General features: G+C 36.4%; 1 protein-coding gene across 4 annotated transcripts in view; it reads right to left on the bottom strand.

Annotated features, from left to right (window-relative positions):
* Nucleotides 1-14,488, bottom strand: part of CADM2 (cell adhesion molecule 2) — a 1,267,507-nt gene that overhangs the window by 283,118 nt on the left and 969,901 nt on the right. For all 4 annotated transcript variants that reach the window (XM_025278923.3, XM_025278930.3, XM_025278929.3 and 1 more), the window contains one exon: nt 7,024-7,173. In XM_025278923.3, the coding sequence (XP_025134708.1) occupies nt 7,024-7,173 (150 nt within the window). The remainder of the gene's footprint in view (nt 1-7,023; nt 7,174-14,488) is intronic.

The raw sequence follows: 14,488 nt of genomic DNA, 5'->3' as shown, positions 1-14,488 counted from the left end.
AAAACTATGCAGACATGAAATGTAATTGTAACTAACTATCTACTTCATAGGTTAATGATTTCTGGTTTTCAGGTGCAAACAAAGTAGATGGAGAAAATATTAAAGATGCAGTTCTGATCCAAAGACGAATACATCTAATTTGGTGGCGGTGCTGATAAACCCCTCTTATTTCTCTGCTGGTTGGTGTCAGAAGCAGAATTAGAAGTCAAATCTGACTCCCTGTCTCCTGTGCTACAATGTCCCCATTCAGTTCAGTTCAGTCACTTAGTCGTGTCTGACTGACTGCAACCCCATGAACCGCAGCATGCCAGGCCTCCCTGTCTATCGCCAACTCCCAGAGTTTACTCAAACTCATGTCCATTGAGTCAGTGATGCCATCCAACCATTTCATCCTCTGTTGTCCCCTTCTTATCCTGCCTTCAATCTTTCCCAGCATCAGGGTCTTTTCAAATGAGTCAGTTCTTCTCATCAGGTGGCCAAAATACTGGAGTTTCAGCTTTAACATCAGTCCTTCCAAAGAACACCCAGGATCAATTTCCCTTAGGATGGACTGGTTGGATTGCCTTGCAGTCCAAGACTCTCAAGAGTCTTCTCCAACATCACAGTTCAAAATCATCAATTCTTCAGCCCTCAGCCCTGTTTATAGCCCAACTCTCACATCCATACATGACCCCTGGTAAAACCATAGCCTTGACTAGACGGAACTTTGTTGACAAAGTAATGTCTCCACTTTTTAATATGCTTTCAAGGTTGGTAATAACTTTTCTTACAAGGAGTAAGCATCTTAATTTCATGGCTGCAATCACCATCTGCAGGGATTTTGGAGTCCAAAAAATAAAGTCAGCCACTGTTTCCACTGTTTCCCCATCTATTTCCCATGAAGTGATGGGACCGGATGCCATGATCTTGGTTTTCTGAATGTTGAGTTTTAAGCCAACTTTTTCACTCTCTTCTTTCACTTTCAACAAGAGGCTCTTTAGTTTTTCTTCACTTTCTGCCATAAGAGTGTTTTCATCTGCATATCTGAGGTTATTGACATTTCTCTCAGCAATCTTGATTCCAGCTTGTGCTTCATCCCAGTCCAGCATTTCTCATGATGTACTCTGCATATAGGTTAAATAAGCAGGATGACAACATACAGCCTTGACGTACTACTTCCCCTATTTGGAACCAGTCTGTTGTTCCATGTCCAGTTCTAACTGTTGCTTCCTGACCTGCATACAGGTTTCTCAAGAGGCAGGTTCAGGTGGTCTGTATTCCCGTCTCTTTTCTTTTAATGTCCCCATTAAATCTGTGCAATTTAAACAGCAAAATTTCATTTACTTAATATTTGATTCATTTTTATGATGACTTGTGGTTTTCTCAGTTGAAAAATGCATATTCTGCAGCCAAGGCTGGACTTAGGCAAGGTCTATTTTGGCATCTAAAGAGTGAATCATTGTCTAGAGATGTGCTTTCCAAAATAGTAAATACACATGGTGTTTCAGTACTTGAAATACAGCTAATGTGACTAAAAAAAACAAAATTTTAATTATTTTAAAATTGACAAGTATCCACACATGACACTGGCTACAGAATTGTTCTGTTCAGATATAGAACTCTGCCATCATTGCGGAAAGTCCTACCAGGCAGTGCTGACTATACTGCATCTCTCGGTCTTACTGTATGTACATCTTCAACAGTTGGGAGCAACTGCTGTTCTTAACTAAAAGGCAGCTGCTAAGATCAATGGCAGAAGCCACTTGGGTTATACTTAAAGTGACCTGGTGCTGGGATACCTTTGTTCTCAGGGGCATTCTAGTTAAAACTACCATAGGCTTCACCTGGATTCAAATTCCTTCACTGCCAGTCATTAGCAGAATGTCTGTAGACAAATTTTCCTTGAATGTTTGACTCAATTTCTCCAGTTATAAATAGAATATTCACATATCACATAATAAATGTTCTCAAAGTAGCAAAAGCCTCAGATCACTGCCCTGTTTATTTTACCTGAATAAGATATATTGTAATATTAGCTTCACTTAGCCAATTACCCCCCGGACATTTATCTCCCTTGTGAAGAAAGTCCTGAATATTCACATTCAACCACCTTGAGAAAAACTAAGAAAAGGAGTTCAGCTTAATTCTCCTTTAGCAGATCATCAATTGCCCACTCACAGCATGCTTTTCTTTAGCTAATAATTCCAAGTAAACAAGGAGGGGTTTTCTAGTTTTAATTGAACCAACGGGTCACTGTCTTGAGATCCTTGTTCAAACCCCACAGCCAGAAGAGTCAGAGACCTGTGTAGCAGGAAAAGCTACTTATCATGCCTTTTGGTTCTTATAGTGGCAACAGCAATATCAATGAGAAGCACATGTGTTGTTGTTCTGACTAACTTGCCCACTTCCTCCTTCCTCTTTCCCTCCCTCTGTCCCTTTCCTCCGTCCTTCTCATTACTCCATGTCAGTACAGAAATTAAAGGTCAGGGATACAGAACTCTGGTGAGAACTGACTTGCTAAACCCAACGCTTCTCAACCTCAGCTGTATTTTATAATCATTTGAGACACAATTAAAACTCTGTGATACTGCATATGCCTGAAAGACTGTTTGGAAAGCTCCTGAGAACAACTGGCAAAAAAATATGAGACAGAAATAAGAACAGAACTATGGATAAAGCCATTAACAGTGGCAGCCACCTGTAGAAGCTGGTGCAATCAGTGACACAGACGCTTTCATTTTCTCTATTGTTCACTTGCACAAGACATATGGGTTACTCTAGTCACGCTAACCAATGTACATTCTACACTTAGACTGGCAAAATTTAGCACATTTGTCTGCAGACAAAAAGACAGTATGTGGAAATTGTGATACGAAATCTTCAAAAAACACTTTTATTTTCAAACCCTTCACTTGCACAAGACATATGGGTTACTCTAGTCACGCTAACCAATGTACATTCTACACTTAGACTGGCAAAATTTAGCACATTTGTCTGCAGACAAAAAGACAGTATGTGGAAATTGTGATACGAAATCTTCAAAAAACACTTTTATTTTCAAACCCTTGCACTTGAGGGACATCACCATCAAGAATCCCTTCCACTACAATATTACAAGGAACCGAATCAAGGACTTGTGAAGGAACAGGCATGTTAGTTTGTCATTCATGAAAGGTTGCTTTATTCAATACTTTCTGCTATTCTGTTGCAACTGATGGTAAACCCACAACAGAAGTAGAAAAAGCCTAACAACATAAATAGAAACCTATTATACTACACACATATACACACACAAATGCACACACAGAAGCTTTTTTCAGCATAAATCTAATTTGTTAAGCAAATATAAAAGAAAAATAAGAATGCTTCAACAATTCATATGATCAGGTGTATTTTGTAGCAGTGTAAAGATATAGGAATATTGCTAAATATCCCAGATATACCATGATGGGTTTTTATCACCAGGACTGCCCTTCAGAAAAAAAAGGAGCTTCCTGGAAACAAAGTCTTTGCAAATCTGTATTACAAGTTGCTATTTTCCACAGCAAAGTTGCATTAACTTGAAATACTCTGAATCAATGCTTATTTTAGACAATCTATAGAGAATATTTTATAGAATCACTAAAAGAGGAGGCAATGACATTTCATATAGATTTTGGTTTTGCGCCTGAGGATTTGACCTCACAATTGTAGATGTCACTGTACACATGATTCTCAAAGATCTTAAAAAGCAGTACAATAAGTTGTTACATAGTGGAAATCATTATTATAATCCTGCAGGATGAATGCACAACAAAAAAACTGTCCTAGTGTTAAAAAAAATACAGTTGATTGAAACTTATTTCTCATTGACAGTATCTTATACTTTTTCAAAAGTACTGCTAAACAAGATTATTTCATTAAATGCAGGGGTGTAAAAAAGCAATATTGCTAAATTAATATATTTTTATACTAGTTTAAATATGTTATTGTTCCTATTTAGTCATTAAGTTGTGTCTGATTCTTTTGTGACCCCATGGACTATAATCCACTAGGCCCTTCTGTCCATGAGATTTCCCAGGCAAGAATACTGGGGTGGGTTGCCATTTCCTTCTCCAGAAAATTTTTCTGACCCAGGCACCAACCTATATCTTCTGCACTGGCAGGTGGATTCTTTACCATTGAGCCACCAGGAAAATCCAGTTAAAATATGTACATATAATCAAGTTGATAATTAAATAGTGTACTATATGTTTAATTTTTCCATGAGCATCCCTAACAGTCTCTTGTCTCCCAAAACATTTTCTTTTGTGTTACATCATTGGGCGAATGAGAGGTTTTATTAAAACTGGAGTCTTTTTATATTTGGGCACATATGTCTGAAATATTTATTTACAAATACTTGTAATCAATTACTGCCATGAGCACAAAGAAGCTGTTAAATGTTTGTATATGGTGGTGACTTATGTATTTGAATTTTTAACTAATAGAACTTCATTCTGGAAACAACATAGATCACTTGATTTAAAACAACAAAAAATTTCTTTAAACACCACCATAAAGAACTGAAATAAACACTAGAACTTTCTTTTCATGTATATATAGATGTGCCTTTTCCATCCACAAAGCACTAGGAATTTATGATCAAACCATAAAGCTTATATAATATTAGTATAATAAAACTTAAATATATTTTTGCTAGAAAAAATGAAATCAAAAGAAACCTTTAAGTTTTATTTTCTATTTATACAGCTTTTATTTCCATTGAATATAGCTGAAGTATAAACTAAATTATGTGGATTATACATGTGACTTTTGGAAACAGTTAATTAATCCATAAAATTAACTGTTAATTCTTGAATGACATATTTTTTAAAAGGCTTAAAAATATCAAATTAGATATTCCTTAGCTATTTCTCAAGTTGTGAAAAAGAGTCACTTTACAGTCTCATAAAGCAGGATTAAAATTTTTCACAATGGAATAAAAACATCTTAATCAGAATAATTAAGTAATCAATAATAGTAATAAGGATTCAATTTATATTATTATTGCTATATTAACTGTTTAGCAAATAGATGTTTAAAAATCCATTTCCAGACATTTAAAGATATCCCTAAATACTAAAAAAAAAAAAAAAAAAAGAACAAACTCTATGACTGGAGGTCTCTGTTAAACACGAATGATTGCACATCAAACACTCAAAACAAAACATAAAGATGGCATCACATTATTGGCTTTAAGTCTAGTCAATATTTAAGTCACAATATTTGTCATGATACTGTCTTTAAATCTCACATCGCTGTGAGAACTTTAACCCCTCCCTTCTACACGTCTCTGTGAAAATGGCCCTTAGTGATAACTGCTCTGTCTTTCAGACAGCAAAATAGAAACCCTTTATAAATATTAAAGTTCTACAGAAATGCTAGCATTCCTAACCCTTTCTCATAGTTAAGTTTATGTGTCAACTCATTAGGCCACAATATCCAGATGTTTGGTCAAATACCAGTCCGGTTATTGCTGTGAAGGTATTTTTAGATGAGATTACATTGCAATCAGTAGACTTTGAGTAAATCACATCACTCTGCAAAATGCAGGTGGGCCTCATTCAATCAGTATAAGGCCTTCAGAGTAAAATAAAAACAAACAAAAAATAACTGAGGTTCCCTGAAGAAGAGATTTTCCTCCAGACTGCCTTCAGACTTGAGCTGCAATGTAACTCTTCCCTGAGTCTCCAGTCTCCTGTCCTACCATGCAGAGTTCAGACTTGCCAGCTTCAACAATCACTTGTGCCAATTTCTAAATATTAATCTCATTCTCTCCCTCTCCCTCTGTAGATGTATGTATTATCTATTTTAGCTAACCAGCTATCTAGAGAGAGAGAGAGAAAGAGAACAATTGTCTCCTGTCAATGTACTCTAAAATATATTTTGTTCATGTGCTTGTTTAATTGTCTGGCTTCCACACTGGACTGTATATCCTCTATGGGCAGGGATTTTATGTCTGTTCTCTAATTCTCATGCCTTGTACAAAGAAACTCTCAAAATATATTTGTTGAATTAATTAGATTTTTAACCAATTCTTCATATACTAAAGGTTAAAATAGAGTATTTGATTTTAAATTTAAAGTACATCAAAGAGGGGAAAGTATAGAAATGCACCAAATATAGTGAATTTATATTTTAGGTGAAATGGACACATTTACTGAACTAATTTGACTACACTTCAATTATTGGATCCTATTTCAAATTATTTCACTATTATCTACATACTTACATAAGGAATAAAGATATTAAGGTGATGTTGAATATTTGGATATAAATATTTATATTTATCTAAAGCAATAGATCCATATTTTCATTACAGTTCCTGAACTAATTTTCTCCCAGTGCTTATAACAGTGGACAACTGCTTAAACATTAAGTATATGCTTTTAGTTGTTTGCTAGAATTATAAAATGTAATGTGATTTAGTTCTCTAAGAACACTTAATCAAAATCTATCACCCAATTAGAAAGCCCAGTTAAGTCCAACTCAGTGTGTAAATACAGCTTCTTAATTTCAGTTTATTTTAGAAACATGGAGTGACTTAACCTTATTATTGAATAATACCATTTTTACAATTCTTAGTTTTAAACTCAATTCATGAGAATAAAATAAAAAAACTTTCCAAAGTTACATAGTATTTTCTAAATATTTTAATTAAAGTAAATAAAAAGAACACATCCTATTGCCAGGAGTGAGGAAAAAAATATTCAATCTATACAAAAAACATCTAAAAGAGAACAAAAGCATGTGGTATCTGGAGAGAAAATAATTGTTAGGAGAAGATAAAAAACTATTTTTGAAACAGAATTATAACTGTTTATTTTATTAAAAAGTTGACATAGGTTATCTTTAGTGTTTATGACTTGCAAACTAAAGTATTTAATATTTAACATGTTTAAATACAAGCATCAGCAGTTTGGTAATCAAAAGGAATAATTTGAATCATCTCAGAAAAATAAATTCATTATAATTAGGATATTTTAGAATATGATTAAAACATTTAAAAGAAAATGTATTCACCTTTCTTGTCATCAAAGTACAGAGTCTGTTGAGCTGGATTTGACCACTGGAGGGAGGTATTATCATTTTGATCAACCCTGCAGGTCAAAATTGCAGTTCCGCCTTCAACAACCGTTACATTCTGTGTGAGTGGAAACTGCCCTTGGCTGCCTAAAAAAGGATTAAAGAAAAGGTTGATTAAATGAAACTTATAAAATGATTAACTTTCCAAGAGTTACATGAACTTAACTTCTCACTCCAAGTAAAATCTAAACCAACCAAACAACAACAGCAAAACTATACATAAGAAAAAAGGCAAGATAATTGAAAACCTTTAAATAGAGGACAACAGTGTGATATACTATTAGGACTTCTTTACATTGCTTCACATGCTCCAGAAAACCTTCTTCTCCTCCTAGGCACACATAAAGATGTATATTTAAACAGTAACATGATTATCATTAATTTCCCTTGGCCTTGCATTAATTATATGGTGCTGCTGCTGCTGCTGCTGCTAAGTCGCTTCAGTCGTGTCCGATTCTGTGCGATCCCATAGACAGCAGCCCACCAGGCTCCTCCATCCCTGGGATTCTCCAGGCAAGAACACTGGAGTGGGTTACCATTTCCTTTCTCCAATGCATGAAAGTGAAAAGTGAAAGTGAAGTCGTTCAGTCGTGTCCGACTCCTAGCGACCCCTTGGACTGCAGCCTACCAGGCTCCTCCTTCCATGGGATTTTCCAGGCAAGAGTACTGGAGTGGGGTGCCATTGCTAGACCTGACTATTTTTGAAGATAATAATTCTGGATGAATATAACTCTTTAAAATAGCAGAAGAAATACATTAAATACTTCCCTTGTAGCTTTTATAATTCTGAATAAAGTGTATAAAATATGGATATTAGAATGTTAGATTCAACTTCTGATAGAAAAAGTTAAAAAAAGAAGAATCCTCTTACACCAGGGTTTCTTGCAGACTTAGCTGTTTTTAGAAATACAAAATGTGTTGGAGAAAACAATTGTTCATCTTATAAAATATCCATCAAAATCTTAAAGTGATTACTCTAGCCCAGGACATAGAGATAATATTCTTTTTTGTTTCTTTCTGTAGTTTTCTGATTTTTTTTTCCAATGAATATATATCCCTTTTGCAATCAAGGAAAAAATATCTATAAATGATCATTGGCAATTTGGATATTATTAGAATGTATTCAAGTTTTCTATCTTCTTAAGTGTTATACTAATTTATTATTTATTATTAATTCATGTAATAACATTTCTTAGTAAAAGCACTTCTAATAGTTAAAATTCATGCACATAGAAACATAATATATAAATTTCACTTCAGCAAGATGATCTGGAGATGAACTCTGCCAAGTCTGGAAACAATTAACAACATGGGTAAAAAACGACTGTCTAAAGCCAGGTTAAAATACTATTATGTGAGCAGGGTAGTTCATTAAGTCAAGGATAATTTACATATGCAAGAATATTATGATAACTTAATAGCACCCAGGAAATATATTTTCCTTTTCTTCTTTAGTTTTGTAATGATTCTGTCATTACTACACGCACCCTTTGAGGTTATACTGGAGCTACTGGCATAAGGATTCTTATTACCAAGAAGCCTGTTGATTGGCACTGTAAGAGAGAGAAGAGCCTGAAGGGGAAAATTTCTTTCCAGACCTAAATGACACAAGCACAGAAGTTCGTGACCACATTATATAATTAAGCCTATCAAGTATAAAAATCTGCTATCAGTAGCTTTGTCTCCTCAATGCCAACCTCTTTGAGTCACTATGGCAACTCCCCAGGATATCTCCCTGTAATCTTTAGGGTGGAGCTTTTAAATTGAGGTTAGGCAATGTCTGGAATAAATTCTTTGATAGTTGACTTGAAAGTCAACAGGAGCCAGAATGGGATGTGTTTTGCCTTCAGCTCAGAGGTGACCTCTAGCAGGGAAACATGAAGAACTATCAATCTTGTGAAGTGAGGTGAGGTGAAAAACTGCATCAGAGAAAACATGAGCTAAAACAGAAGGAAGGAGTAATTACCAAAGATATCATACTAGCAGCTCATAAATATGACGTTTAAATTGTTTTTAAGATACTTTGCTCAGGTGCCCAGCTATTGACATAATGCATAAACTGAGCAGTCTAAGGGAGGAGATCCTTTAAGAAATAAAAAGCACACAACTGTTAATAAATATACATAGTTCATCCCAGATGACAATTTGACTATCAACTGGTACATAAATAATACTGTCTGCTTCTTCAAAGACGTGGAAAAAGAGCAGTGATGCTTGCAACAATTTCATCCACTACATTTGCAAAATAATTTTCAAAACATCCCCATAAGAAAATATTATCCTTCTCATTTCACAGATGGGTAAACTGACACTGGGAGGTTAAGTGATTTTTTTCCATGGTGAAATGGAGTCAATGAACCATTTGGGGTTTGTTCTGAAAGTTCAACGTTTTATTCTTATTTTTCCACAAAGGCTGCTGGGTCATATCACTATTTGTTTAAATGTGAGTTAGATAACAATGAAAAAAAAAAAGAAAAGAATATTCTTTTAGCAAAAAACGTTGAATTCATACCTAGCTGAACTACATCTTCAGATCAAATAAGGGAGGATGCCATTGTTAATTTCCTTTCAATATCCTATCTTATTTAGAAATTATTATTTGATAAGTATTTCAGTCTTTCCTTATATACCCACAGAAGAAAGAAACTAATATTTTTCAGGGTGTTCTACATTACAGGGACTATACAGACTCTAGCACACCTATACCTTATCCTTCCAAGTATGCCATCAGGATGGCTCCTCTCCATCTTCTCCTCACGTGGGTTCAGACTTTAAAGTACTATGACTTCAGTTCCCTGGAATCTTGCATCCTAAAATCCCTAAAGTTAAATAATTTAGTTTCTCCCCAAAGAGCAAACTCATGTTGAGAATTTACTAATCCTAAATACCCTTAGGGTATGTGGTTTCCCAAATCAATTCAAAAACCAATGTGTTAGGCAGCCAAACTTCTCAAAGATTTTATACTGCCTTTTATTTCTGTTTATAACCTGGAGACAGCATCAAGTTTGCTGCTACTTTTCTCTTTTAACCCCCTCCTTCCTTAAAGTTCAAAAGTTGTCACTTAATTCAATCTCAGAGAGCCTTTCTAAAGACGTTACTAATTTTCCCAATTGGAAAAATTAATGTGTTACCAGCCTAAGGATTTATCCTCAATATATTTTTCAAAATATTTTGGCCACCTGATGTGAAGAGTGAACTCATGGAAAAAACCCTGATTCTTGAAAAGATTGAGGATAGGAGAGGAAAGGGGTGACAGAGGATGAGATGGTTCAGTTCAGTTCAGTTCAGTCTCTCAGTCGTGTCCAACTCTTTACGACCCCATGGACTGCAGCACTCCAGTCCTCCCCGTTTATCACCATCTCCTGGAGTTTACTCAAACTCATGTCCATTGAGTCAGTGATGCCATCCAACCATCTCATCCTCTGCTGTCCCCTTCTCCTCACACCTTCAATCTTTCCCAGCATCTGGGTCTTTTTCAGATGAGTCAGTTCTTTGCATCAGATAGGCAAAGCTTTGGAGTTTCAGCTTTAGCATCAGTCCTTCCAATGAATATTCAGGACTGATTTGCTTTAGGATGGTCTGGTTAGATCTCCTTGCAGTCCAAGGGACTCTCAAGAGTCTTCTCCAACACCACAGTTCAAAAGCATCAATTCTTCGGTGCTCAGCTTTCTTTATAGTCCAACTCTCAAATTCATACATGACTACTGGAAAAACCATAGCCTTGACTAGATGGATCTTTATTGGCAAAGTAATGTCTCTGGTTTTTAATAAGCTGTCTAGATTGGTCATAGCTTTTCTTCCAAGGAGCAAGCATCTTTTAATTTCATGGCTGCAGTTATAATCTGCAGGGATTTTGGAGCCCAAAAATATAAAGTCAGCTACTGTTTCCACTGTTTCCCCAACTATTTGCCATGAAGTGATGGGACCAGATGCCATGATCTTAGTTTTCTGAATGTTGAGTTTTAAGCCAATTTTTTGACTCTCCTCTTTCACTTTCATCAAGAGGCTCTTTAGTTCTTTGCTTTCTACCATAAGGGTGGTGTCCTCTGAATATCTGAGGTTATTGATATTTCTCCCAGCAATCTTGATTCCAGCTAGTACTTCATCTAGCCCAGCATTTCTCATGATGTACTCTGCATATAAGTTAAATAATCAGAGTGACAATATACAGCCTTGACGTACTCCTTTTCCTATTTGGAACCAGTCTGTTGTTCCATGTCCAGTTCTAACTGTTGCTTCTTGACCTGCATACAGATTTCTCAAGAGGCAGGTCAGGTGGTCTTGTATTCCCATCTCTTGAAGAATTTTCCACAGTATGCTGTGTTCCACACAGTCAAAGGCTTTGGTATAGTCAATAAAGCAGATGTTTTTCTGGAACTCTCTTGGTTTTTTGATAATCCAACTCATGTTGGCAATTTGATCTCTGGTTCTTCTGCCTTTTCTAAATCCAGCTTGAACATCTGGAAGTTCATGGTTCACGTACTGTTGAAGCCTGGCTTTGCAAATTTTGAGCATCACTTTGCTAGCCTGTGAGATGTGTGCAATTGTGCAGTAGTTTGAGAATTCTTTGGCATTGCCTTTCTTTGGGATTGGAATGAAACTGGCCTTTTCCAGTCCCGTGGCCACTGCTGAGTTTTCCAACTTTGCTGGAATATTGAGTGCAGCACTTTCACAGCATCATCTTTTAGGATTTGAAATAGTTCAACTGGAATTCCATTACCTCCACTAGCTTTGTTCATGGTGATGCTTCCTAAGGCCCACTTGACTTCACATTCCAGGATGTCTGGCTCTAGGTGAGTGATTACACCATCATGATTATCTGGGTTGAGAAGATCTTTTTTGTACAGTTCTCCTGTGTATTCTTGCCACCTCTTCTTATCTTCTGCTTCTGTCAGATCCATACCATTTTTGTCCTTTATTAAGCCAATCTTTGCATGAAGTGTTCCCTTGGTATCTCTAATTTTCTTGAAGAGATCACTAGTCTTTCTCATTCTATTGTTTTCCTCTTTTTCTTTGCATTGATCACTGAGGAAGGCTTTCTTATCTCTCCTTGCTATTCTTTGGAACTCTGCATTGAAATGGATATATCTTTTCTTTTCTCCTTTGCCTTTTGCTTATCTTCTTTTCACAGCTATTCCTAAGGCCTCCTCAGACAACCATTTTGCTTTTTGCATTTCTTTTTCTTGGGGATGGTCTTGATCACTGCCTCCTGTAAAATGTCACAAACCTCTGTCCATAGTTCTTCAGGACTCTTCCTATCAGATCTAATACCTTGAATCTATTTGTCACTTCCACTGTATAATCATAAGGGATTTGATTTAGCTCATACCTGAATGGCCTAGTGGTTTTCTGTGCCCTTCCCATGTTAAATCTTTGCTCAACCATCACTAAGCCAGCAGTAAACATATGAAAAATATAGCAAGTCTTCACTGAGCGTTCACAATATGCTAGGCACTATTCTAAGTACATTTCCAGTATCAAAGATTAAATCTCCATGTAACCTTGTCATTATCTCAATCTTGAAGACAGGGATCTGATGCAAAGTGTCATTCAACAATGTGTTATAGTCATGTGGCTAGAAAGTACAGCAGCCAGGTATTAAACTTTTGCCCTCGGTTTTCAAACCTAACATGCTTAGCCTTAGAATTACTTTGAAGATAAAGTGAACTTAATTCTGACTCAGCAGCTATTATAAAAATATATATATAATATCTTTGTTTTTAGTTTTTCCTTATTATATTTTTAATTGGAGTTTAATTACTTTATAATATTGTTAGTTTCTGCTCTACATCAAGATGAATCGGCAATAGGTATATGTATACTGCCCCCCTCCTTGAAACTCCCTCCCACTTCCCACACCATCCGACCACTTTAGGTTTTCACAGAGCACCAGATTTTAGCTCCCTGTGAAATTGAAAAGTGAAAGTGAAGCCGCTCAGTCGTGTCCGACTCTTTGCGACCCCATGGACTGTAGCCTGCACCAGGCTTCTCCGTCCATGGGATTTTCCACTCTGTGTCATACAGTAAATTCCCACTGTCTATTCTGCATATGGTAGTGTTTATGTTTCAACGTTACCCTTTCAATCTGTCCCTCCCTCACCTTCCCCCACTGTGTCCCACAAATCTGTTCTCTATGTCTGTGTCTCCATTGTTTCCCTGCAGTCACCATCCACAGTTGTTTTAGAACCCAAGAGAAATAGTCACTGCTTCCACCTTTTCCTCTTTTATTTGCCGTGAAGTGATGGGATCAGATGCTGTGATTTTAGTTTTTTAATATTGACTTTTAAGCCAGCTTTTTCACTCACCTCTTCCATTCTCATCAAGAGGCTCTTTAGTTCTTCTCCACTTTCTGCCATTAGAATGATATCATCTGTTTATTTGATATTGTTATTTCTCCTGGGAATCTTGATTCCAGCTTGTGAAGAATCCAACCCAACATTTCTCACGATGCACTCAGCATATAAGTTAAATAAACAGGGTGACGATATATACCCCCACATACTCTGTTCCTGATTTTGAACCAATCATTTGTTCTATGTAAGGTTCTAATTGTTTCTTCATAACCTGCATACAGGTTTCTCAGGAGAGTACCAGGTGGTCTGATCCTACCATTTCTTTAAGAGTTTTCCACGGTTTGTAGTGATCCACACAGTCAAAGGCTTTAGAAGAGTCAGTAAAACAGAAATAGATGTCTTTCTGGAATTCCCTTGCCTTATCTATGATCCAACAGATGTTGGCAATTTGATCTTTGGTTCCTCTGCCTTTTTAGAATCCCGTTTGCACATCTGGAAGCTTTCAATTCAAGTACTGTTGAATTCTAACTTGAAGGATTTTGAGCATAACCTTACTAGCATGGGAAGTGAGTGCAATTGTCCAGTAGTCTAACATTCGTTTACTGTCCTTCATGGGAAATGGATGGAGATTGACTTTTTCCAGTCCTGTGGCCACTGCTGGGTTTTCCAAATTTGCTGACATATTGAGTGCAGCACTTTCACAGCATCATCTTTTAGGGTTTTAAATAACTCAGCGGAATTCTATCATCTCTCCTAGCTTTATTGGCAGCATTGCTTCCTAAGGCCCACTTGACTTCACACTCTAGGATGTCTGGCTGTAGGTGAGTGACCACACCATCATGGTTATCTGAGTCATTAAGACCTTTTTTGTGGAGTTCTTCTGTGTATTCTTTTCATCTCTTCTTGATCTCTTCTGCTTCTGTTAGGTCTTTATTGTTTCTGTCTTTATTGTGCCCATTTTTGCATGAAATTTTCCTTTGATATATCCAATTTTCTTGAAAAGATCTCTCATCTTTTCCTTCTGTCCCCCCCCCCCCCACCCCCTCTATTTCTTGGCATTGTTCATTGAAAAAGGCCTTCTTTTCCCTCCTTGCTATTCTCTGGAACTC

The sequence above is a fragment of the Bubalus bubalis genome, chromosome 1, assembly GCF_019923935.1.
Source record: "Bubalus bubalis isolate 160015118507 breed Murrah chromosome 1, NDDB_SH_1, whole genome shotgun sequence".
Lineage (NCBI taxonomy): Eukaryota > Metazoa > Chordata > Mammalia > Artiodactyla > Bovidae > Bubalus > Bubalus bubalis.
Note: the sequence above shows the minus strand (reverse complement) of the source record. Positions and strands in the feature narration are given on the sequence as shown.